Below are 27,114 nucleotides of genomic sequence, written 5' to 3'. Positions count from 1 at the left end.
TACAGCTGATGAACACACAGAGGAAAAAGGAAACCTCTCTCAACATGTTTTCATAAATAACACAATGCTTTTGGATTTAACTCAATCCTGCAAACAGATGGCTTCAGAACCATGTAAATAAAGACTTTATAAAGTATCCACACAGAGTGCTACACAGCAGGACTTAATTCTCATGGATAACCTGACAAGAACCCTTTTGCTCTACAGACTTGCAGCTTGTAAGACAGTTTACATGTAGAACTGTAGAATGGCACTGCCATGCCACTCTAACAGCTTTAGTATGTGGTTTGTATAGAAGCTAAGCAATTTCCTACTTTCCTCAGAACAGTCTGTGAGGTCACATTTCACTTACTTTTGACCTGGTTTTCACTTCCAGCAACATGTTTAAGTCAATGGGTAAATGAGATGGCTGCATCATTAGGCAGAGCCAGGCTCCCATCCATGGACAAGCAGCTGCAACAACATACTGTACAGATGCCTTGTTTAACAGTTCCAGCCACACCTTGGGAAAGAACCACAGCAGAAATCATGACAAATTTGTACATGGTCTATGTAAGCTCACACACATGCTGAGAAGCTGCAGGAACACACTCTCATTCACTCTATAGTACAGCATCACACAGGGCAATTGCGAAGTATTTAACGTGAGCACACTATTCTTCATCTGCACGAAAGTACAGAGGATTTGAAAGAGCAGAATACACAAGCACTATATCTAGGTGGTAAGTCATGCAAATACCTTGTGAATAAGATCCAGAATTTCTTGGTTGCTTTCTAAGATACAAAACTGAAATATGTGCCTCAACATGTCTTGCAGAATTGGAGTCAGCCATGTTGAAGAACTCTGAAACAAGGATATCACATGACCAAGCATATCCCAATATGCATCACAGTAAGACACTAATAACTAATTCTTACCTGGTCTTGGGTAGACAACAGTGTGAATAATGTTTCCAGTGCTGCTTTTCGCACAGAAGATATTGTGTGATGCAAGAATGGCCACACACGTGGGACCAGCACTGTCAGGGACTGCTGAATACTACAGGAAAGAGAGATGTACAGGCAGTGATGGGAAAAAAAACCACCACACACACACACAGAGCTTAGTTAATTTTGTTTATGCTTGTTTTATCCAAAAGAAAGCTTTAAGAAAGGAAAGTATTATTGCATATACTTGGTGATTCTAAGTGAAGGACCAAGTTACTACAGCTTATACATTTGAAAAAGTTTGAGTTGGTATCTTTTTTCGGGAAAATCCTGGTTTGGGTTTTTTTTAACTAGAGAACTAGTCAATTTAAACATGTACTTTTACCATGTTTTTTCCCAGATTATACTTTAGGCTTTGTTCAACTGTTTAGAAAAAAGGAGGGGCTGTTTCTGTTCTGAAGTTGCTATTAGGCACTTACAACTTTACAAATAATTAAAAACAAGCTTGCATCTTTTTTTCCATGAACTGGCATATCAACTGATGCAAGTAGTACATGCTGAAATAAAGACTGCATTAGTAACAAAACTTCATTCTTCTTTTGGATTTGGGCAACCATCACCTTCAGCAGTGCCAATCATACAGGATAAGAAAAATCAAATGTATACAGCATCTACCTTAAGTGCAGATACTGAGAGTTTACCACGTGTATTATGCAAAATTTAATATACTAAGATGCAGTTCCTTTGATTTGTCAGAGTCCCAAAGAGATAGCAACTAGGCAGTGTCATCAACCAGTCACAGAATTACTGGTTATACTGCTGATGTGAATTTATGTTTGTAGCTTTCTTCAGAACTGTTCCAATAGCAAAGTTCTACAGGTTCATGAATGTGTACACAGTTTTAATGTACACAGTTTGGTCTCGTTTGGAGTTTGTCTGCTCCTTGTTAACTAACAAAATGTTTGTGGGCAGGACCACCATGCAAGTGGAGCAAATACCCTTTACTAAAACACCCAAGATGAATGGAGAGAGAAGGGGAAAAAAAAGTCACATATAAACCATGTCTAGTACACTTCTTAATTCCTTTGCTGCATTTCACTAATGTAATGAAAATAGAAGCACTGTCCAAACCTTCACTTTAAGGAAAAAACAGAGTAGAACTAAAATACTGGGTTAAATAATCATCTCAATACGTGATTTGAAAGAAACTGGTAATTCCAATTTGAAAATAAGTAGACACTCAAACCTGTAATACTGAAGGAATACTAACTGAAAAGTTACCTGCATTTGCGGACCTGAGGATAAGTCAGAAGGGATGAAAGAAGGATCATGATACTGTTTGTGGAAGCTGTCAAGTCATCCAACTCCAGAAGTGCATCCCACAAGGTATTAAGAATAAAAGGCACCTACACAAATAAGCACAGGAGGTTATCATTAAAAAAAATCCAAAAACCCAAACCAGTGCTGCCTTTAAGTATTATTTTCTTCACTTAGACCAAAAGTGAACTTAAACAGTTCAGTCACCTTCTGAGATTGAAGTTGTACCAGGCTTTCCACTACTGGTACTAAAGATGCTGCAGCAACAGCTCGGACATCATCATCCAGATCTTGCAGACCTTCAATTATTGCAGGCAACACTTTAGGCAATAAAGTGTTGATCATGTCCTGCCAAAAAGATCAAAAGCATTTTTAAACCTGAAAAGCTTATAAAGATCCAATCAACTAAGATGTACTCTAAGTGTGTGAATGAACCCCATTCTTTCAAAGGGATGGTACAGGTCCAAGACTGTAATCTAAATATTTTAAGTTACTGTTCATGAAATTAAACATAGGTTATAAATTTAATGAACTCTAAGTCAGCTTGATTTTGGTATAAACAAAGCTGAGTGTCTGTAGAATACCACCACAGATAGCCTAAGCTTCTTGTAACACTCTGCTCTGTTACCTCACATAGGAGAGTATGACCAAGAGCAGGCAGGCATATCTCTATTTAAATGCTTTCTGCAAGTAACTCATCAAGTTACAACAGTGCAGATTCACTATATACTTGCAGCATGGATATAAAAGTGCAGTCACACATCTCAACCCAGCAGACTGCAGAGCAAGCAAGCTTGCTTTATCACATCTATCTACTGTTCAGCCACATCCTCTACTTTGAGCAGAGATTTTTGATCCAAACTTCTCTACAGTTTGCCTTGAGGGTTATTACCTGACGTACTGCCAAAGCATACTTTATTCCTAGGAGACCACCATGTCTCACTTCCCACTGTTCCTGTGTAAGCAGCTTCAGGAGAACATCCACAGTTTTATGCACACCAGTTTCATTCATGTGTTTCAATACTACTCCCAAAGTCTGAGCACAAGTCTCACGTACTGGTGCTACTACCTAGGAAAAAGTAAACAATAAAACAGATACTTCTATATGAAATTTGACTTAGAGAGTCAGATGACCAAACTGCTATACAAACAAGGTGAAGTTTATGTATCAGCTACTTTTTAATAAGCATCTGTGAGCAGTTATAACAGGCACATGCAGTAGCACTACACAAGGCACAGCCAAGCTGCTGCAGTGTTATCTCCTGCAGAAGCCTGCTGACCTACCTGTTCATGCAAAGGTAACTTAAACTTACTTCATCTGAAACAAAGTCTCCAAATCTGTCTAGTGCAAACACACAAAGAAGTCTAATAACCAAGTCTTCTAGCCACTCCTGATGCTGCTGAATCATCTGTAAGAAGAGAAAAGTTGAACACCTTGACTGTATTTATTCGTAAAGCAAAAGCATTTCTGATATGCTTACTTTAGCTAAAATCTGTAAAAGACAACAGCAAATGTTCACATTGACTCAATATAGTCCTCTTGCACAGACAGTCAAGGCCAAGTAGTGAGCACTAACTCAACTCACCTAGGTTACCGTAAACATCATAACCTGGTTGTTTTCTTCTCTAAAGACACAGTACCTTTAATAAAAGGGCAGTGTCCTGCTTTCAGCTGGGACAGCATTAGGTTTTTTCTCAGTAGCTGGTACAGTACTGTGCTCTGGATTCAGTATAAGAATAATGTTGATACCACACTGATGTTTTGGTTGCTGCCACATGCTGACCCGAAGTCAAAGACTTCTGAGTGTCTCATGCTCTGCCAATGAGGACATACACACAAGTAGAGAGGGAGCATAGCTGGGACAGGTGACAAAGGGACATTCCACACCACAGAATGTCACACCCAGTATATAAACTGGGGGAGGTACCTAGAAGGGGCTGAGTGGTGCTTGGGGTCAGGCTGGGGATTGATCAGTGCATGGTGAGCAATTACATTGTGCAGCTTTTTTTTTCTTGGGTTTTAATTCTCTCTCTCTCCTTTTCATTACTGTTATTTCTGTTACTAATAATAAAATATTATTGCAGTATTTTATTTTGTTTCAATTATTAAACCTTTCTTTTCTCAACCCATGAATTTTTCTTCTTTCCTGATGGTCCTTCCCATACCATCAGAGGGGGGAGTGAGAAAGAGGCTATGTGATGCTTAGTTGCCTGCTGAAGTTAAAATACAACAGCTGGAGAGCACCTTGTAAGGTGGACAATTTTATTCCTACATAGCACACAAAGTAAAGTCATTCAGATAATCTACACTGACAAACAGCAACACATCCTAGGCAAGTCAATTAATATGCTGGAAGCATATTTACAAGTAAACAAACTATAAAGCAGTACCTCACCATGGGAGACCCAGTGAAAGAAACTTTTTTTTCAGTCCCATCTCCTCCAGATTTAACAAAGCTCATCTTGAAGCTCTGGCCTCTGTTAGAGACCAACAATTTATAATTTTCTATCTCAGAGCAGAAAGCCCATAAAAACAACTGCTCAGGCCTCATCTTTCTCATCGCCACTCTTTTGCCTACTAGGTCACCACTTCCCTTGAGAACTACCCTTTTAGTGAACAAAACTTAAAGCATATTATGGATTTCATATTCCCATACATACCAAATAATTATACCCAGCATAGGCCATACACAGCAGGCTTTGAAGCTAGCTGGAGTACACTTTCCATAACTAGTTAAGAAAAGGCTTAAGGTATTTTATCATTATAGATTATGCTATTATTACCCAGCCATCTCCATGGAACAAATACTACTCTACAGGGAAGCAAGGAGAGAGAGGTTTTTGCTTTCTCTATTTACACAGTATGCTGAAGAACACATTCATGATTTACATCTCATTCTTCCACACTCTAAGCCACAAGCTCTTCCAGCTGCTTCTACAGCAGGGGAGTCAGTAGGACACTGGATGAAATTCACTGTTAGTAAACAAGCTATTACTGTAAGGATATTTTTTAAAAACTGTTCTCCTTTTAAAAAGACTATTTTAACTCCTTTTCTCGTAATACAGAGAGGCAGTTTGATAGAGTCCCCTTACTATTTAAACAAGTAGAGTTAGATGGCCTGAGACACTACTAGAGTTAAACAACCAACTTGTCAATTTTGTTTCAGCACAGCCTTACCAGGACTTGAAAACAGTCTATTCTAACATGGAAGCTAATGTTTAATAACTTTATACATAACCAGCATATTAATAGCTAATTATATAGTACTACTGGGTTCTGCACAGGCCTTTTAAAAAGAATGCTTTGTCAGTGCATACACTGATGTCATTCAGACGATTCTGAGCAGAAAAGTCTTTATATTCCCCCACATCACACACCTGCTGCAAAGTTTAATACTTTACAAAGTCTGTTTTCTAAACTTCATTTAAGCAACATACTACATCTAAATAACTGGAAACTTACCTCCTCTAAAGAGCTATCTCCCATTTTACCACCACTTTTACCATGAGCTTTAAGTATCTCTCTCAGTCCAGTACCGGCACCATGTCGAACCTAGGAAAGTGAAATAAAAAGTCAGTTTTAAAATATGAGGGAACACAAGACAAAACCCATGTTTGAAAACTGAAATAATACTACTGTATTCTTAACAGAGATATTTAAAGAGCTGCAGAATTAGTACTACTACTTAGACTTGTGGGAATTATTAGATCAAATCACATATTAAAATATTCACCTGTCCAAAGACCAACCTCCTTTTTCCCAAGTATTTACCAGCTTAGGAAGAGAAGCAATTAGGAACTGCTTCTATTTTCTAACATGCAATGATATTTGCAATAATGCAGCCAACATTCATTTACTTTTACCTCACTATTCTATATAGCACTAGTCATCACAGAAATTTGAATATATTACTATTTTTATTAAGTTTATAAATCTAAAGCAAATCAACATTATTGTAATTTCAAACACTTAATGTTTAATATTTCTCTGTAACTCAAGCAGAGTTTGGATCCTGACTCAGTATTCTGGAGTCTGCAAAACAAAATTCTGGGAATTACTATTCTGCATAGCTTGCAAACCTGCCTTGCTTGACTGGATTTTAGAAATAAGTGAGCAAGCGATATGGGAAAGCAAATTATAGGCACTTGCATGTTCTCACCAAACATGAACAGTTGAACACACTAGGAAGAGTTTTGGAAATAACAAAAGACCAGCAGAAAGGTGTGCTACAGACTCACATGTTTCTTGTATTTCTGATACCTAACTGGACTAGTAATCGGCTTCTCAAGAAAAGCTCACTCAACAGATATGCAAAGTTGCAAAAGCAGAGTTTCGAACCAGGTTCTCACTGAGAGGCCTTTACATAAGTCAGAAAAGAACTAACTCATTTTTTTAAGAACAGTTCATATACATGCTTGTTGCTAGCAGAAAATTGTTGCATTTCATTTCATGGCAGTAACAAGTAGAACTGAGTACTTGGTAGCTCCTCCCTTCATCAGAATATTTCCTTACAGGAAATGCAAACATACACATCCCCTATGTACGGCTCAGCAGCTGTTGGTTAAAGCTATAGGCAAGCCAATAAAAACCAGCCAGAGTCTAGTCTTAAAATCCTAATTGTTCATACACCAACAATTTATTTGGTCCAAGAGGGCTGATGAGCTAGATTTTACAAGTCAAAAGAAGGAGACTTTGCTAGTTAATGTCTCAGCTTCTGCAAACACAAACCAGCAAGACATAAATGTATAAAGGAAATACCAGTAGTAGGATTCATCCTGCTTGACTTCAGCTGCCTGTAAGCTTGGCAAGCAGTCTGAAGAAGTCACCCAGGCAACCTCTAGACATTGCAAAATGCTGCCAGAGAGCCATTTTAAACATACATTTTGAGGCAGGTTAACCTGTTTTTCACCCAGAACACACTGTAATAATTATTCTGTATTGATCTACTTCCCTTATTAAGATGCATGTGCCTTATATCGAATGTACTAAGAAAGCTAGGAGAATGTCTACATACCAGAAGACAAGTGGACCTGGCCTTCAATTGCAAACAGCCTGCTTTCAAATAAGGTGAGGCTTTTAAGCTCAGATGCAGTGATGTGCCACACAAATATAATTATTCTTTTTCTGGGACCAAAATAATTGTGCTGGCTGCATATGATCTATCTCTGTGTTTCCAAGTCTGAAAGCAAGTTGGCTCTGCCCATACTGACATCACCGAGACTGTGCTACAGATACACGTAAGGATGTTAGAGGTGCTGTTAATATTTAACCTTTCAAAAGACCAACTTAAGAAAATTAAGTTAGTTGAGAACAGTTATTTCTATCTTCGGCACAAGGAACTTAAATCATTATCAGCTACTTCATATTTTTACCTGAAATTTCTACCAAAGTTTGTGGAAAATCGTATAAGGACTGAATAAAAAGATGAGTAGAACAGTTTTAAATCTTGAAAATAAGTGGTCTAAGCAACCAAACATATAGCTGTTGTAGTTACTAAACGATTGATTCCCTCCCTTTTCTACTAGCTTAGCTTTAGACAAACATGCCACTGTTGCCAGCAACAGATTCACATAATAGTCCTCAAAATCTTAAGGAATCCAAGTTTGTTTTAATTGCTTAATCTTTTTAACCATAGATTGATGTGATTTTATTTTGCTTGAATTTCAATACTCCCATAATTCTCATTTATATAATGACTGTTTTTCATAGCTTTCCCACTCTCAAGTATACATTACATATCTGTTTTCCATTTCCCTTTAAATGAGTCTTAAAAAACATTTAAGTTTGTTAAAAGCAAATTTGTCTTGGCTGTGTAATCTATATGCACAACTGATTTAAGTTTTGATATCTAGAAAAATTCTCTTAAGTTCTACACATACAATGTCCGCATTTCTGTTGAAGCCCTTTTAAAAAAATTTATAGTTTCACCCTAAATACTGCATGTCTTACCTCCCAAGAAGGGTTAAAGAGATCATTGCACACCTCTTCACAAAAACTTTCCAGAGGCCATTCATTTGCCTAAATCCATAAAAAATTAAGTATGAGATTAAAAGAGAAAGGAATCATGAACACTTCTTATATTGTTGTCTTCACATACTTAAAAGGCATACAAAAAAACTCCAAAAGCTTCAGTATTTATTTTCATTACTGGACAGAACTGAAAAAAAAAATCTTCTTCCCCAGCTCAGAAACTTTGCTGATTGGCACTGGATTCTTAAGAAGTTTATGAAGTTTCTGTTAACAGTGTGACCTCTTCTCTATGGGAATTAATTTTGATGTTCTGGAATTCACCTTTCCTTTACAAACCATCCTAAGGCAGAAAATTAAGCAAAGTTTCTTATTCTACCCAGTGATCCTTTAAATTCATGAATTTTGCCTTTAAAGAACATAATAGACAAGCCTCAGTTTGAAAACACACTACATAATGAAATTGGGTCAATGAATCCAGTAATGAACAGCATCTTTTTCAAGACACATTCCACTTTTTGAAAACCAAAGCATATGCACTATCCCAAAATTTCCTACAAGGAAAATGACATGGCTGTGGAAAGGAATTTTTACTACCATTAGTAAGTTTACATCATCACATACAGAGAGCAACTGAAAGGCAGCTAGCAACCAGCAGCTATTCAGACTGTAGTTATCATTAATATTTCAAATTAGTTTTCCAACCATTTTTACACAAACAAAAATTTAATTACTTAACTATGTCTGGAAAACTATTTTTGTAGAATACAGACTTACCTAGATAAAGTCTTCTCAAATAAACTTCTATGCACCAGTTATATTCTGGCTTAGCATTTCCTCATTTTTAGCTTTTCAGTCTATTGAAACAAATGCAGTTTTTTCCAAGACTAAGGTAATTGTTTTGATCTTCAACTATTAAAGAGAGCACTTAGTTCTAAATTAAGCCTAATTAAAGTATGGTAAAGATTAAATAAAGATTAAATAAGCATGTAGATCAAATTATTTGTGGCTCACTGTAATCCTACCATGTAAGTGTTTAGCACAGTTTTCCAGTTTAATACCCAGGTCTGACACCTGTAGCCACCTACTTGTGCTCATTTGGGTCACAAACTGCTACCAAAGGATTAAATATGTTTTCTTCCTCAGTGCTGTAACACCGTTAGAAGCTCATTTGCTTCATTACGTATAAAAGTAAGCTGGCAATGACACTCTTCATTCCATTTCCCTGCATGCTACAATGACTAAAGAATTTAGGCACATGAAGGAATTTTGTTTTAAATTACTCTGCTAACAAACTGAATGATCATTCCTGCTAACAGCAGAACAATACATCATACCTCTTCCTGAGCATTTTCTACCAATGTTTTTGAGTCTGTGGCAGGTTGGTTGATGACAACATTTGCAACTTTTCTTCTCTTTTCTTCTGGTTCCCCATCAGTGCTATCATTGCTGAGAAGGAGCAAGTACATGTTTATGAACTGGAAGTATGCTTTAAGGGAAGTAATTACATCTACAACTGAAGTCTTCATATACAATAAAGTATGGCAAGAATACAAAACAAAGAGGTTTAACACCATGGAATAGCCAAGATAGGTAAGTTTACATGTAAGAACAAAAAACGCAGTGAGAAGACAGGAGAATGCCATCCCAAATTTGCAATCTGTCTCAGATTTTTCCAAGAGATCCAGCAATTCCTAAATAAGATCAGGAATTTTGTTCACCACTTATAAACACAGTAAATACAATAATATGCCACTATAAACTACAGTGAAGAACACATTAGAAAATGGTATCCAAAATTTTTAGTTGTTCATCATCATAAGATCCCTCATTTTCATGCATTATTCTCAAGCCATATTTAATAACAGGGACAAAACACTCATTTCAGCTGTAGCATCCCATTATGTCAAGATGCCTCTGAAGCTCAGTCCTCAATAGAGCTCTACTGGGAACAAGCATTGCATGCAAGCTTTTCAGCACCAGCACAATTAGCACACAAGAGATTTAAGATGCAAAGACTGTAGGAAGTTTCTCAACAGATGAATCAAATCACAATCCCAGCTTAACTGAAATAAAAGGAAACCAGTTCAGTATTATACCTCTTCTCATTAGCTTCCACTGCATCTCTGGATCTTTGCTTTGCAAATAGCTTAGCCATTCTTTTGGCTTTATTCTTTTGTCTACTGCTCATACCAGCTCGAAATTCTGAGTCAATTAACTCAGCAGCCTGAAGAGTCTGAAAGAAAAGTCATTCATTGTCAATTCTTCTTACAATGAAAGTCCTGAAAAATTCTCAAACCCACAATGCTCTCAACTTCCCCAACCCTCCATTTCAAACATTTCAGCAGTTTGACATCAAATAATACTAACAAGCAACTATGGGATGTAGGCACTCAGGTGGCCAAAGCATACACCACATTAGATGCCAATCATCTTATTTAAAATACAAATATTATAACCACAGAAGCTCAAATAAAGCAAACCCACTGTATTATTCCTTGCAGTCAAATAGCGCAAGGTTTTACCTACAGGTTGTTTGTTTACTAGTAAAACTGAAGAAGGAGAATAGTCCAAATCTTCATCATTGAACAGATCCTCAGTATTCATTCCAATTGCAGCACCCATATCTAAGCCAAGTTTCTTCTGTAGCAGTTTCCTCTGTCGTGCTATCCTCTCTTTAGGATCAATTTCACCTTAAAAAAAGGTTTTAAAAGAAGATGTGTCAGATTTACAACCAGATATATTATTGAAGACTAGCTCAATGTACATAACGAGGCCAAAATTTACAGGATTAAATTGTACTTGGCTAAAACAACCTTCTAAAACAAATCACACTGATACCCAGGAAGACCTTTTCTGCTACTGTAACTACACAAGTACTTAAACTGTGATCAAGCAAGGTTCATTTTGGAAATGAACAGATGCCACCTCAAGAATGTGTGAAGTCTCACCACTAACTGAAGAACACCTAAACTTTGGGAGCACCTACATTTACATAAAAAATATAATATTTTAGCACCCAAGTAGAATAAACCCTCTGAACAACCCAAAACTTGCAGCTGGTAGGGTTGTCAGACTTCACTCCTTACATGCACAGTACAGAAACCAGTCAGGTGGAGCTGGTTTTTTGTTATTTTGGTTTGTTGGTGTTGTGGGGGTGGTTTTTTTTTTTCAATTATCAGCACAAACTTTTAAGTAGGTGACCGATATAGGCAGGATTTTGGGGTGTACACCAGGTTGAGTAGTAACTAATAGTTAATATTATCTATACCAGCATGTTTTTTTAAACTGCATTTAACTGACAAGCAAATACAAGCAACTTCCATTCTTTATAAAATATTTTTCCTTTCATAACATCTTAGGAAAAATTAACAAAGACTGCTAATTCTAAAGATTATTTAGTTACATTATGTCCATTCACATAATCTACTTACTTGAAAAGGGAAGCTGCTATAAAACACAGAAGAGAAAGCGGAATGTATACTTTCCCATGAGCTAAAAAAGCAGCAACTAAAGCTTTTTGTTCCATTTTCTTATTTTTTGATACTGTATTTCTTACTTATTTTCTTTCTTAAAGCTTTTTATGTGAAATCATATGACACTGGGATAAATATCAGGCTTCTATGAACTGAAGCGTTGGGTTTCATTAGACGAGGTGAAACTTGTACACCACTTCACTGATCTAGCTTAAAAGATGGCAAGCAATAAATTAGCAGCCAGCCTGAAGAGACAGGACACTGCTCAAGTTTCAGCAGCCACAGGTTCTGCTCCTTGCTGAGCTACTGATCTTCTGTGTACCCTGACAGAATCCATCACACACGGGGAACAAAGAATGAGGGCTACACAGTCAGATTCCTATCTATAGGATCACTTAATTTTGTGCAGAAACTGGTAGATGGCCTGGAATTAAGAGCAGGGAAGTACAGTAATAGGGAAAAAATACCTTAGATTAAAATAATTCAGTGCCATTACACTGATAAACCAACTCTCAGCTAAAAAATTACAGAATATTAGACAAGTCACTTGAAACAAACTTCCAACTTTTGCAGTCTTATCACAGTATTTTTCATGCAATCTTTCTATATTTGAAACCTTTAAGCTTTTAAATAAGCCACATCCTACTTCTGTATGTGGGAACACTGTTTAGATGAAGAACAAGCGGTGATAGTGCCTGCCCCTCTAAGTCTAAGCTGATACTGCTTTTTCAGGTTTCCACTCCTTCTTCCCCACTGTACACACAGTAATCCAGTTAAGGCAAAAATCCAAAGAAACAATACACCCTCTCCCTAAAAATTGTAACTTGAGAAAAAGTAAAAGAACTTATGTTAGGGAATATTTTCTGTCATTATTTCCTAGCATTCTGAGAATCTATGGATGGTTAGAGTCATAATACTGCCACAACAAACTTTTTCAAATCAGGAAGTTTTCTTGTCTGCAAGTAAAATATAGATACCTGATTTATCATCTTGGACTTCAAATTCTGCACCAGCAGATCCAAGAAGAGATGCACCATGTTTTAACAACCGACATATATCAAATCTGTCAAAACGCAACCGATCTGTTGAAGGTGAATCTTCATTAGGACTTTCTGAGCCTGGTTCTAGATAGGAAATAAAAATAATATTAAGGACAACGTGATGAAACATTTTTGTTCAAAATTCTGGCAGAAGATTAAGGAAAAGCAAGAAATAATTTCTCTCCTCCAAAAAATCATCAGACACACAGCATTTTGATTCATGAAGTATAAAGGCTCCATTTTCACAAAGACAACTGAAATAGGTCACTAAATTTACCTGAGTAGAAAAAAAAATTTAATGTTCTTCCCTTGATAAATTTAGCTTTTTAAAATCTTGGACACTGACCTACCACTAGGCCTTCTATGTGCACATCTGGCCAGCTTACAGTTTTGAACTGCACATGGCTCACAAATAGTATCACAAGTAGCACACCAACACTACTGTGTATCCCTACCAGCCAAGCATCTAAAGTAGGGGAGCTGGAGAGTGGTCTAAACAGGTATGGAAGAAAGTCAGCTACCAAGGGCTGCTGAAGCCTGGCTGTGAGCTCTTCTCAAACAGTACCTTCTTCCTCAAGCACACAATTATCTTTTCAATTTCATTAATAATCTGGTAGACAGATGTACAAGAAGTGTACAATGCATTAAAAGAGGTGCTGTACTCTAACAGGTTGCCCAATCTCCATGTACAAAAGGCATGCTAGAAGCAATCCTTGGAACTAGACAAGTGAAATGAACTTCTGCCCTTGGTAAGATAGAGTATACAATAGTAGAGTCCCCACCTGCGATAGAGGGGGTTGGAACTAGATGATCTTTAAGGTTCTTTCCCATCCAAACTACTCTATGATTCTATAACGAAATTATTAGGTATTTAATTTTACTGAATTCCCTGATGTGCTCTGGAAAAAAAAACCACCTTTCAATAGCCTGATTATCAATGTCCTTAGAATACTGCAAGAAGTGGATAGAGGGCATCCAGTGAACATAATACATGTAAAAGCTTTTGGCAAGGATTCATATGAAAAAATAAATCAAAAGAACAAGGTTAGCACAGAACTGGGGAGAACATCCTTTTACAAACTGAAAGATATAAGTTAGCTCTGGAGTCCTTTGGGGATCAGTGTTGGCACCAATTCTCTTAATCAAAGACAGTCACTAATGCACTCTTCTCCAAGCATGCAGGTAACACTAAGCGCTTTTGGGTAGCCCGAAATCACCATGGCACTAAGGAATCCAAGGAGGACTCTCAGAACAGACTAATGGGGAAGGAAACACATAAGGCGTAAAATTAATAACCTAAACCATGCCTACACAACACTGCATTCAAAACTGGCAGTTAACATTCAATAAAAATTTTGAAGGCATTTGTGATAGTTCTCTGTATTCATCTGTTTAACTGAGCAGCAAAAGCCAGAGCAGACCACAAAGTATCACCAGGAAGGACACTGATGACAAGACAAAGCACATCATTTTGTCACTATGTGTAAGTATCAGTACTCTACAGATGTAGGTAAGCTGTGGAGGTCTGTGCATCTCAAGGACACAAGAGAAAGCACAGAGAAAGTTATTAAAAAGACAAAGCAGCTGTCTTGTGAGGAAAGACTGAAGAGACTGCAACTCTTCAATATGAAGAGAAGTTGCTGGAGGAGAGCAAGTATGATGGTTTACAAAAATAAAGACAATGTACAAGGAAAATGCAGAACTTGCTTGTCAAATTCAAAACCAACAGAATTGGGAGGCACTAAGTGAAACAAATATGAGATCATCTCAAACAGATGTAAGTTTCATTGTTGCTGCTTTAGGCAGTGTATGCATGCCTGTTTTTAAACAAGTCACTGAATTTCTGGAACCTGTGCCACAAAGCTGTGAACATAGACACTAGCAGTGGGTTTGGACAAAATCACTTAGTCCATAACTCAACAATTAAGGAAACTAACATCCCTAACATGATGATTTCAGATGCAAAATAACAGAACAGACTTCAGCAAGCTGCCATTTCACCTGCCTCAGAAAGGTGCTCTAAGTAAGGGAACAGTGAAGAGAAGAGTTTCTGCAAACTATCATGACAAAGTTGATTGATTAAATGCTTTACCATTTTACTAGTTATTCCTTTTATTTATAAAAGTTTTATGAGGGTACAATGCACAAGCACAGGAATTCTGGAAGAAACAAAGGTCAGGTACAACTGAGCAGGAACATCTAAAGCCAAAGAGGTTTACTTACAGTCCTACTTCACAGAATAGTCTGAGTTGGAAGGGACCCAGAAGGAGCATCAAGTGCAGCTCTTAAGTGAGTGGCCCACACAGGGACTGAACCCATGATGCTGGAATTATTAGCACCCTGCTCCAAACAACTTACATGCAAATAAAAGTCTATGCTCATAAAAAACCCAGAATGATACAGTTGCCTTGAAAAGTTTCATATCACAGACCATTTGCAGAAGATAAAAAATGAGTTATACACAATTAATTTAAGGAGCACCTTGTTTTGATCTTGGAGTTGGATTCCACTCAGGTACATTTTTCACTATGGCTTCGACAGCCTGGCCAGCTGCAATACGAGTATCCCAATTTGTACTTCTTAAGTACACTAACACCTTTAAGGAGAGATTAATAGATAAGTAAGTATTTCCTTAAAATGTACTTCCAAAAAAGTCCATTAGCTGTTATGCTCTATTAAAACACAGTTACTTTAATCTATGGATTAATACAACATTCAAAACAAAAAAAAAACCCCAAAGGACAAGAAAAACCAAGAAATGCCAGCAGCCTTCTCTATACTGGTCACTGCTTAGCAAAACGCTTTCCAGAGCCAGACCTTAAGACTTTACAAGATATATTTAGCCCAATCAGTTAAACTGAAGCTTGGTTTCCTCCAGGTACTGAACAAGGCTTGAGACGTATTTTTATTTTTTTGCTTGGTCAGTTGGCTTGTTGCTGGCTTTTTTTCTAAAAGTGTTCAAATTTGATTAACAGACCTTAAAACCCCAAAGTCATTTAACCCAAGAAGAGATACGACATGGGTCACTTGAAGCAATATACGTTCTTCTAAACTAATTTATCACTATGTCACACATTTGGAAAAACTATTTCTCTGAAAGTAGTTTGATATTCATGATTCCTTGGCCACTCTGTTGATAGCATCAATTGTCATGAGAGCACCTGTTCAATAAGAACAGAACTGAGGTCACTGAGCCATCTCCACCTGTCAGATACAGACTATTTTTGGTGGTTTTACTAGACTTGGCCAGATTGAAGCCTCAAACTAATGGAAAACTCTTTCCACTTTCCAACCCTTTTAAAGACATGCAGCCTCTGATATTTTTACTGCTTTATCACACAAGTAATAATCTTTAAAGGCAAGAGCGGAAATCTTTATAAGGCAGTAGAGCTTCTCTTTATAGAAGATCTGAACTTACAGCAAATGCTGAATATCAATACTCAATGCAAAGTGAAACCTCAGTTATGTAACCATTTCAGAAGCTGACAGAACAGCACCTTTAACAGAAGCAGCCCCTTATTTTCTTCAGTCTCCTACGATGAACACAAGACTGCTATGCTTTTTCTTCTTCCCACAGAAGCACATCCCTTTAAACTAGTTTTATTCTCACCATTAAAGTACTAGGGAAAATCAAATATGCTTACTTTAGATAAGAGATTATTCAGTTCATGAGGATGCAGTTTCACTACTTCCCCGAGTTGCTGTGCAGCTGCTTTTCTTGTTACTGGTGTTGTACCGGTGTCCAGTAAAATGAAGAGACGATCAAGCCTAAATGTGATTGACAAAAACCGAAAAGTTATACTATTCATAGTTCAGTTGCCCATTTCTATTAATATTCCCCCACATTTTTCAGTTTATGTAACTCAAACAGAAGAGACGTCTGCCTGAAGACTGTCAGTTGGCAGGGTGAATAATGTACTACTTTTCTAATAGTAAGCATAGTTGTTCTAAAAGCACATTTAATTTGGTAACAAAAAAAAGAGTAATTGTAAGAAATGTTAGTTAAAAAAATCTAGTTACATAAAAAAAATTTGTTCTTGTCTTTGTTCTGTGATAGAATATTTTCAATCTTGAAGCATAAATATGTTGTAAGTGATCATCAAATCCTATTTGACAGAAAAAGCAGAGGGCTCAGCTGCTCCTATTGTGCATTATCACTTCTATTGACAACATAGCCTGTTATCTATAACACCTAACTCTGCTTCTCCAGGATGACAAATTTTTACTTTTCACATCTTTTCCCCCTAATTACCTGGAATATATAAAACCAAACGTCTTGTTGTATTTAGAGCTTGGAAATCATCTGATACTTCTGCCCTTCCCACAAAACACAGGGATTTAACCAGCAGATCTGTTTCCACAGTAACGCTGTATTTAGTGAAAGACTCCAATCATCTATTTGTAGAACAGTTCACTTATTTCTTGTTTAGAGTTACTGAATGAGAAATAAAGTCTGTCTTTACATATGTTTTTACATGGTAACTATCTAGATACTCAAATCTATGACTGAAGTTACAAGTGTTCATTATTCCCTCCACTATCAGTGGGTTGATTAGAGCACTCTAAAGAGTGCCAAGTTTATCCATTAGTTATTGGACAGTATGAGGTTATTACTGAGTATGAACCTAGAACCTGTCCACACAGTGCAATCAAAACTGCCCCTTCCAGCCTTATCATAAAAATACTCCTCCAAAAACTGCAACAAAACAAAATTAGACCTTACATAGCAGTGAAGCTCACCTAGACCAGCCTGGCAAAATAAAGATATAGGTACCCTGAACAGCTATCTTCACAAATACACATTGTTGATTTGAGCATACACAGGAAAGGACAAATGCCTTGCCCCTGTTAGTCTGTTGCTACTAATTACATTTCACACAAATTGCCTTTAACTTTAGCTCCAATAATTTAAAAAGAAAAAACCACCAAAACCTCTTTCCAGCATCACTGGATTTTGTATTTTCTTTGGCACGCTTAAACTGCACTTAATCCCGAGTATACCTTACAACATGTCACAACACAATAGAAACTGCAGTGCAGGGCCAAGGCAATCCCAAAACCCAAGCACTCTCATAACTGGAGGCGTTAGATTTAAAAAATTCTAGCTCAAAGTATTTAAAATAATTTTAATTTTTTAGACACAATTCTGATATTTGCCATCTTAGAAATAATTCTCTTCCTACTAAAATACTCAATTTCTGTAGATAAAACTAGAGTTTCAACTGCTATGATTTACTAGTTAGTAAGTTGTTTTAAAGTCACAAAAATTAAACCCCAGATGTATCTAATCCAGCAGTTTTGTGTGATTAGACAGTTAAGGAGAAAAAAGCTTTACAGATCCAACTCTTCCAAATCACTGACAGTGGACTAGTCATGAGAAACATACTAGGTACCTCATTAGTTGCCAGTATTTTTTCTTTAGTGCTTTTGACAGTAATAACCCAACCTGATTTGCAGCAGTCAGTATTATTCAACACAAAGCATGGTAGCTTTCAGAAGAACCACTGTTTGCTCCAGCTTTCTTGTTCTCACTCCTTTCATTCTTCATCTCTGTGAAACTTCAGTGTTCCATACTCAAGTTTGCCATCTAGTACCACACACTCCTTTAACTATGAAATTACCTTTTTTCATCTCAAAGTCAAGCACAATATGCAACTTTGACCACTTCCTCAGCTAGAACTCTTCATGTGTCAAAACAGGAGGAAACCACTAAGTCAGCCACCCCTCAAAAACTCAACTTGAATTCCAGACTTAGTTACAACACTACATCTTCACTCCTAAAACCCACAACTTTTTGAAGCTGTGTTAGCTACAAAATACAGTTTGTTTTGTTTGGGGTTTTTTTAAACCTACAGTATGATTGGTTTGTAATTTATTAAATTGTAATACGCTTAACTTACACAGAAATGCAAACCAAACAACAAAAAAAACCCCTTTCAGTTGTCTGACATCACTACAGGAAGGTTTCAGCTTTCAACTCCAGCAAAATACATGGAAACAGGATTAGCAAATACAGCCAACAACATCTGACTAACAGTAGTCCTGGTCACATTAATCATTCTCTTTTCCTCCTGCAGGAGGATGTAAAATTCCCAAACTGGTAGTATTTTGGAGCTACTAAGATTTTTCAAATTAAGTGTTGGTGTTGCTGCAGCAGAATATGGCAGAGCCTGAATTGTGCATGAGTTGGAAGGGTAGCACTGAAAAAGCTGTCTACGACCATTAGTGCTAGCTGGTTTTTTGTAAACTAAAGCTTTCAGTCTGAGTTCCACTGATAATAAAAAAAACCCACTAAAAATTCTAAACAAATTAGTTTTGAGTACCTGCAGTTTGAAAAGAAGTTTCCTAAGTTCTGACAAGGTTTTCATTCTCAGAGCAAACTAACAGTCTCTAAACAAGTTATTAAAGCCAAAGAGAACTAAGTTTTCTAGTGGCATGTGGTTCTCTGCTCCTCATGCCAGACGGTGCTGTAAGCAGGGCACCACGTGCCTCACATCATTCCTAGAAGTGTGAAGCAATGTGGTAGAGAGATGCTCTACAATGCAGATAAAATTTTAAATTATTTTATGAAATACTTCAACTCTGTCCAAAAAATTGTTGTAAGCCTACAGAAGACACAAGCAATCAAGAGAAACATAAGGAATATTCCAGGAAAGAAAAAGATTAAAAACAAAAACAGGTCTATAAATTATTATGAAAAATAATTTTAAGTTATTATGAAAATTTAAATACCAATGCACACTAGAAAATAAATATATCCCTAAAATTACTTTTTCTGCACTTAACTGCTGTAATCAGAACTTAAAAATACAAAGTTCTTCACTTTTAACTCAAACAATGAGTTTAGATCCTTCTGTTGTCTTCCAATCCCATGTCAACTACATCTCATCAACAGGACAGCAACCATATACGACCCTGGCGTGAACTCATGCCATACGAGCTCAGTACAAAGCACTACCTTGTTCAAAGAGTAAATAATTTCTTCCTCTCACTTTATAAATTCAAGATTTTTCTAGTCCCTGTTGAAGTGTATCAGCAAGACACAACTGGGAGCAACAACTCAAAGTTCTTATGATCAGCACTCCACTCAAATTAACTATTTTTTCTTCTAAGAAACACCTTTTACACTGACACAGAGTCCATTAGAAATGCTTCTGACACAGACATCAATGCAGGTGCTTAAGAACAGGCATCCAGTAGCATTTGAGATGCTTCACCTACAGAAGAGCCACCACAACTAAGTGGTGGCACTCTCCAGGTACCACAGTGATTCCATCCTCTGGTCACCAGTTTTGCACACTCAGCATTAAACCACATTAGACATGACCCTCACCCAGGCACAGGGGGCAAATGCTGCAACAAATGACCTGTTCTGTTCTTCATGCTGATCTGCAGTTCTTTGCTGCTGCCCCCAAACAGAGGGCTGATCTCCATTTGATTAGGGACAGTTGTCATACTATTCAAAGTGAACCATATGGCACTCCTGTGGAAACTGAATGATGTGGATTTGAAAGCCCTTCAGCTCCACAGGCATTAGAAAGCTAGTAGCTGGTTAATTAATGTCAAGATACAGGTGCTAGCAACAGTATTTTCAAAATGTTTGCAAAAGAAGAACGCATGTGCAGCTGAATTCTATAAAGATCCCCACTGTCCCAGTGTAAGTGTTCTGACTGGACTGGGTCCCCACAGGACTTCAGATGATGAAACTTCCAAGTTGTTGCTTTTAATGAGTGGAGGCTTAAAAGGGACAGTGAACTGATCACTGCTGCCTGTGAAATGATCTGGTTAGACTTTACATCTCTGTGCACCAGCACGTTTAACTGTCTAGAGAGCAATCTCTAATAGTAAAGGCCATCTAGTATGAACACCTTGTAACTACCTTAGCATATCCTCCAACCCAGTAAATTTGTGTGACTGTACAAAAAATCCTTACTGGCACAGTCCCTGGAACAGTAATGTCAAGCTCTGCCTAGAGCTCTTTGAAAAGCTGCTAGCTAGCACCCATCAGAAGGCAAGAGAATACTCTTAGGAGTTGGTATTTTCAACATCCAGAAACTTCCTGCCAGGCACTATTTCTTAGTACAGAAATAGCGCAAACACCTTGAAAACATTGACATGGGTGAGATTCAACCTAAATTCTAACAGAGTCTGAGCTTTTCTTGTTGACCGGACAGTCCTCTGCTGTCGCTTCATCATTTGGTCAAATCCCAGCTGGGTCAGCTCTAAACACTTGCTCACATGAATGGTTAAGTAATCAAATAAGCAACTTCCAAATATACCATCAGCCAGTAGGAGGAAAAAGCCACTCAACAGTATTCAGGACAAAACCCAGAAGTGTGATGATAGACAAAGAATGGATTGTGATTTTACTTCTCCTAGGTGTGTAAATAGTTATGAAGGTGGGACTGTGGACAGTGAAGAAATCTTGTTTCCTACACAGCAGCCTGAAGGAGCATCCGGAATGAAACAACAGCTCCACGACCACACTGGGTCACAGTATTCTATACTGCATATGGAAGCCAACCAAATGCTAAAATTAGTACAATTAATTCCATATGGATTGTATATTTCATGTATTATCTACAACTTTATGCTGTACAAGTTTTACTTGTAAACTATTACATATGTAGCTAGAACTAACAGTGCACCCCAAAGTGAGATCAATTACATTACAAAACCTGTCAGAAAAAATCAGAAGTTGAAACAGCTGCAACGACAGACTAATACAAGATGTGTATCAGTAAGTTACAAAGAGAACACCTCAGTGACAATTCAAATTCCATCTGCTGGAGCAGGCTGGCATTCTTATCTGACTTTCAACTTTCACTTCAGTCCATTAGAAAAGTGTGTCTGAGAAACTGGGTGCTCTATCTCATTTGGGCAACAGTGCACATGCTACTTCTGCTTCCCCTCTTCCCATAACTGTATCAGCCCCCCCACAAAGAGCAACACAGAAGGCAGTCCAATGTTCTGGTCTTCAAGGTAATCTCCACCAACAAAAGAAGAGTTACACTATTCTACCCCCCTTTTAAGTCTGAACTCCCATAAGCACACTGGTTATAGAACATCTATTCTAATGCTTTGGACACAGGCCTTTAAGTTTTAGTGAACACATACTTGCTCAGGTTAACTCCTGCTTTTCATGCAAGAGCAGCCATGAAGTAACAGCTTCTAAAGAAGCTAAAAGCTGAATTCTTTATAGGGGAAGTCTGTGATAACCCCAAAAAAACATTTCTAAAAGGTATACAGTGCACAGAAGAGATTTTTGATGCAGTATTCATTTTGAAATGTTACATAAGTAATGATGCCAGCCAGTGCAGCCACTTGTTCTTGTGAAGTCAAAGCCCTACACTTCAAAAGCTGAAAGCAATAGATGAGGCCTGCTTAGTTCACAGGAGCTTTAGTCTCCCAGCCTTTCAACATTATTTATTTTAAAATAAAAACTAGGTTCCTAACCTACATATTACCAGTCATACACAAATTCAAGTAAACAAAACCACTGAAAACTCTAGAAAACAGTATTAATCTTACACAGATCAAATCAAGAATGCGTTGCAAGAGCAGCAAGTTATGCTCTCCTATATTTCTGTAAGGAACTGTCTTGAACATACCCTGAAGAGGTTGTCTTTAAGGTATATCAGGGAGAGCTTAAAAGGATATACCAACTAAAATCAAACTGTTTAGTCTCAATGCACCTTACCAGCTTCCTTATTTTGTTATATTTTAAAAGGACATCGGTTCTCCTTCATACTGCAAAGGCACTCAAAACCAGGAGAAAGCCATTAACACCTTGGTGTTAGAATAATACATGACATGCCTTTGAACACATTAAAGAAACTGGAAAAAAGTTTTATTAGATACTGAAGTACTATCATCATTTTACTACCTACTGAAACTCTACCAGCCTGAGTAATCTATGAGCTGTCATTCTCTTGGAAGTATTACTTCAGAAGGAAAAGTATCTCAAAAGATCACTTGTGAGCCACTGCGGTTGTTCACTTGGATCATGAACTTTGTAGGAATGAAGCTGAAGCAAAACTTTTCACTTCTTTTTTTTCCTTCTCACTTCCACTATCAAGAACATGGGGATTTTTTTATTAGCTATGGAAACATTATACTACTTCATCTATACTTCTAAGACTGGTGACAGAAACTAAAGCCTACTAAGTGAGTTTGCACATTCACAGAAGGAATATCAACCTTCCCACCCACCTCTCCCTACTTCTGGAGGATGGGATTCATTAGTCTCCTCAGCATAAAACTACCAAAGAGATGAACACATACAATGTAAATATTCTGCAACATCTCCTGGTATGAGGTATCTACTGTTTTGCTTTATGCCTGTTTTCTAGAGCATCAACACAGAAATGTTATATAGGAGGAGGCCTTCAATCCATGTAACAGCAGGATCTGGTCAAACAAGCACATACACATAAAATGCAGAATTAAATATCAGACTTTTTAAAGTGCACAACTAGTTACACAATTACTTTTAAGATGACCTTACTAATACCAAAGCTGCAAATTCTCAACCTAATCTGGAGGCATTTCAAAGCATTCCCTATGTTTGTTTGGATCTCCCTGAACAGACTAGGGTTTTGAGAAAGGTTTTCAACTGGCCAAAGAGCAGAAACTAAACTTTCCTGGGAAAACCACCACCTGATAATTTACTGTTTTGAGAATGTAAAACTACTCCAACCCTTACTTCCAAAAAAAGTTATTTTTAAAATAATGGTTCCAATACAGAACTATGCCTAATGAAGTTATTGTTAACATTAATGCTTGGTATGCACTCCACAAGGACTGCAGGCTTTAGAGAAAGATTAATTTGAGTCAGCTTCTTCCTCACTCTACAAACTTGTATAGAAAAGAGGCATTCAACAATAAAATATTATGTTAGTCATCAAAAAAAAAAGTAACTGTAACTACATAGAGGAAAAGCAGAATTAGTACAGAAGCTGGAGCAACTAAACTTTCACAAAAAGATAGTTATGTGGTTACATACACAAGTACACAAACAATTATTTGTAATATGTCTGAAAGGAAAAGACCTTTGAAGTTCAATGTTCTGAAGTAAAAGGTGAAGACAAGGTATCTTTATTTACAAAAGCAGCACTGACACTGTATCAGTGTTCCTATGGTCCGGCAGCAGAAAGGTCCATTTGTCAGGAGTTGCTGTGTAACTTCAAAGGGACATAGATAGGCTTTGCTCTATTAAAAACAAGCACAAAGCCAAATTTACACATTATCGCTTCTTATAATTATAGAAACATTGGTGTTCACCAGGAATAGTCAAGATGTTACAGCACTCCAAAATGCGAAGCTGGAACAATTCTGTACCAACTAACCAGTATTACAGCACTTTTACTGAAGTTCTATACCTTGTGTTCAATCGTGTAACATCTGGATATTAAAACTATAATCTGAAGCAATATGTAACACTATCATTAACACACCAACTTCTTTAGTGCTTCACACTGAATCTTAGAATGAGCCATATCTAGTTTTCCTTTCAGTTCCCAAAAGGTATTAACTAAATCTTTGTACTGCTGCTTTCCACTAAAGCAACTTTGGTAGCTGAAATGGAAACCAGCCTTTACAGCAGACACAGCCTCAGCATGCAGCAGAAAAGCTCTATCTTGATATTCCTGTTAGCCCCCATATCACATGTACATTACCAAAGTTGGTTAAGCAGACTGACCAGACCTAATGTAATTAGACGACTCCTCTATTTTACATGATTACTTATTTTAATGTACACAGTAATCTTGTTACAGCAATCCTTACTACTTTCATATTCTTCTGGACAGATTTGTAGGATGAGAAAAAACCACTACAAACATACAACAAATTGAAAACAAGAGTAGAATAAAACAAAAGGATACCTTGTAGAAACTACAAACCTTAAAATCAAACACCTGCTACTAGAAATCTTAAAAGGTGCATTGCTGCCATGAATTTTGATGAAGAGTGGATTGCCATTATAAGTGTGTATACCTCAACTTTGCTACACAGAATTGTAAACTTATTCACACACAGCTTCTGAAACAAAATATACATTTGTGATAGCACTTTAGAAGTAGAGATACTACCAACACGTGACTTGGAGCTAATCTATCACAAGCTTAATTTGGATTTATGGTTTCCTTTCAACTATCCTGTTAGGAAGCTTAACGCGCCCATTTCACACACACACACACATACATACAAAAAAAAAAAAAAGGCAGGAATTTGTGCTCAGCATTTTTTATAAACCAGCTCTATTAAGACACACCTCTATATCTGTGAATGCTTTAAACGCTGGCACACCCCAGAGCACATATGTGCAAGCAGATACTGCCCAACATTTTGAGGCAGACCCAGAATACGCTGATCACTTTTCTCCATGAAAGCCTGTTTTATTTTGGTTACTTTACAACTAAGGGCTCTGAAAGGCAAAACCGGTTTCTCGCCAGTTTTTGCGACTCAATATCATAATTTCCTATTCTCTAGAAGTTTAGCCACCACTGGCCAACAAAACGAAGGTGTCGAATTCGGGAGGAAGCCCGAGACGCCCCAGGCAGAGCCCCTGCGGCCCGAGGAAGGGAGGGGGCACGGGAGTTACCCCAGGCCAGGAAGCAAACCTAGGCGCTGGAGCACGCAGCCACCCCCAGACCCCAGCGGGGCGGCCCCGGCGAGGCCTTTGCAGGCTCCCGAAGCAAAAGGAGATGGAAAGTGGCACCCCTCCTCCCCCCCCCCCCCCCCCCAGGCCACACGGAGAGCCGGGAGCGCCGGGTCGCCGCTGCCGGTCCTCCTTCCCCCATTCCTCCCAGCTCCCACCGACCTGGAGACGGCCATGGCCGCCCGGAGCCGGGCCTGGCTGACGGCGGGCGGCGGGACGGGGTGCTGCCCGGGCGGAGGGCACTGGGCCTCGCTCGGGCCTGGGGCGCCGCACCCAGCCTCGGCCCCGCCGGCGATCCGCGGGCAGCGGCTGAGCGCGGCAGAGGCCGGCGGCGGTCGGAGTGTCGCTCCCCCAGGCGAGGCGGCGGCGGCGTGGGCGGGAACGGCAAAGGACCCTCGGAGCGCGGGTTAAAGCCTCGATTCCCCCATCGCCGGGGCGAAGCCCAATGCCTCGTTTTATATGAGCAGCCATCTTGTATTTATTCCCTTCCTCCATGAGAGCCGCTTCCTGATTGGCAAGAGCGCCCGGCCGCAGCCAATGGCGGGAGCGCTTCTAAGAGCAAGGAGGGCGGGAGCGCGCAGCGCCCGCACTGAGCAGGATCGGCCGTGGAGCCCGCCGGGCCGGCTGGGGGGGCGCCGGCCTCCGCCGGGGCGTTCTATCTGCATGGCGATGGGGGGGGGGGGCGGCAAACTCAAAGGAGAGCACCCCAGTCCCACACCCCGAGGGGAGAAGAGGGGCACCAGAACGCGGAGTAAAAGCCTTTCCTTCCATGTCCACTGGGTGGTGGCACTTCTGTCCCGCCAACGCGGCGGGAGAGGGCGGCCGGTACTTGCCGAACGAAAGCCACACCCCCCTTTTGCCGAGGTCCGCCGCCCATCGTCCATGCCCGGTGCTGCGGCGTGAAGACGCTGCCCGCTAGACTACAGCTCCCGGCGCGCTCCGCGCGCCGCCGAGCCGGGTCGGGTGGCCCTGCTGTCCTAGCGGGCGGGCGCAGCCCTGGAGCCCCCACAGCGAGGGGTGGTTGTAACACACACGGGTGGTACCGCAGAGCGGTTATAGCACACGAGGGTGGTAACACGCAAGGGTTTATTAACCATGGCCAGCCACCCCGGTCAGCGAGGTGGTCGCTGGTCCGGCCCGGTCGCGGTGCCTCCGTGAGGGGCCACGTTCTTTCCCGCTCTCTGCCGTCGCCCCGGCTGGCATAGCGGCCCGTCCTCCCAGCCCGGTGGGCCCCGGGCGATGCTGAAAGACCCGTGGGATCCAGCCCGGTAGTGCCCCTTGTTCCGGGCAAGCACACCAAGCTCCCAAGTGCACGCTATCAGCTTCCATCAGGTCCAGATTAAGAAGTTAGCCTTCGACTAATCATTTAAATGAATGGCCCCAGACTGGTACATAAAAGTTAGTTGACATACGTAACCTTTCATGTGATAAGTTGGAAACAAAATAATAGGTTTTTCTTTCCTGTGATGGCATAAACTTGGATAAACACATGAATTTGCGTAACACTGTATGATAAAGTTCTCTTCTGAAGCCCATTGGGGTGTTTCACACCCAACCCTTCTAGAGGGATTTCTGCTGGCCCCAGCCTTTCTGGTTGGTCTCCCTTTCCCCGGAGAGTTAACTCTTCGTGTATGGGCTCACACGTTCCTTCCCCAAGAGCACATGTTCCAAATAAACATTCTAGTGCTGTCTGCATTATCACTGTCTTTTGACAGTTCTATAAAC

At 39.1% G+C, this 27,114-nt stretch overlaps 1 protein-coding gene across 1 annotated transcript in view; it reads right to left on the bottom strand.

Moving 5' to 3' along the window:
- BTAF1 (B-TFIID TATA-box binding protein associated factor 1) overlaps positions 1 to 25,863 on the bottom strand; it is a 43,937-nt gene extending 18,074 nt beyond the window's left edge. Inside the window, exons 1-16 of the mRNA XM_039554144.1 lie at positions 25,552 to 25,863; positions 16,373 to 16,496; positions 15,210 to 15,324; positions 12,666 to 12,812; positions 10,742 to 10,905; positions 10,312 to 10,448; positions 9,550 to 9,661; positions 8,195 to 8,263; positions 5,708 to 5,797; positions 3,558 to 3,653; positions 3,137 to 3,313; positions 2,452 to 2,592; positions 2,209 to 2,333; positions 919 to 1,039; positions 740 to 844; positions 353 to 502 (exon numbers count right to left, since the gene is read on the bottom strand). Of these exons, the coding sequence (XP_039410078.1) occupies positions 353 to 502; positions 740 to 844; positions 919 to 1,039; positions 2,209 to 2,333; positions 2,452 to 2,592; positions 3,137 to 3,313; positions 3,558 to 3,653; positions 5,708 to 5,797; positions 8,195 to 8,263; positions 9,550 to 9,661; positions 10,312 to 10,448; positions 10,742 to 10,905; positions 12,666 to 12,812; positions 15,210 to 15,324; positions 16,373 to 16,496; positions 25,552 to 25,565 (1,887 nt within the window). The 5' untranslated portion in view covers positions 25,566 to 25,863. The remainder of the gene's footprint in view (positions 1 to 352; positions 503 to 739; positions 845 to 918; positions 1,040 to 2,208; positions 2,334 to 2,451; positions 2,593 to 3,136; positions 3,314 to 3,557; positions 3,654 to 5,707; positions 5,798 to 8,194; positions 8,264 to 9,549; positions 9,662 to 10,311; positions 10,449 to 10,741; positions 10,906 to 12,665; positions 12,813 to 15,209; positions 15,325 to 16,372; positions 16,497 to 25,551) is intronic.
- Between the last annotated feature and the right edge of the window lie 1,251 nt (positions 25,864 to 27,114).

This window comes from Corvus cornix, chromosome 6 (genome assembly GCF_000738735.6).
Source record: "Corvus cornix cornix isolate S_Up_H32 chromosome 6, ASM73873v5, whole genome shotgun sequence".
NCBI lineage: Eukaryota > Metazoa > Chordata > Aves > Passeriformes > Corvidae > Corvus > Corvus cornix.
This window is presented reverse-complemented; position numbering and strand designations above follow the sequence as displayed.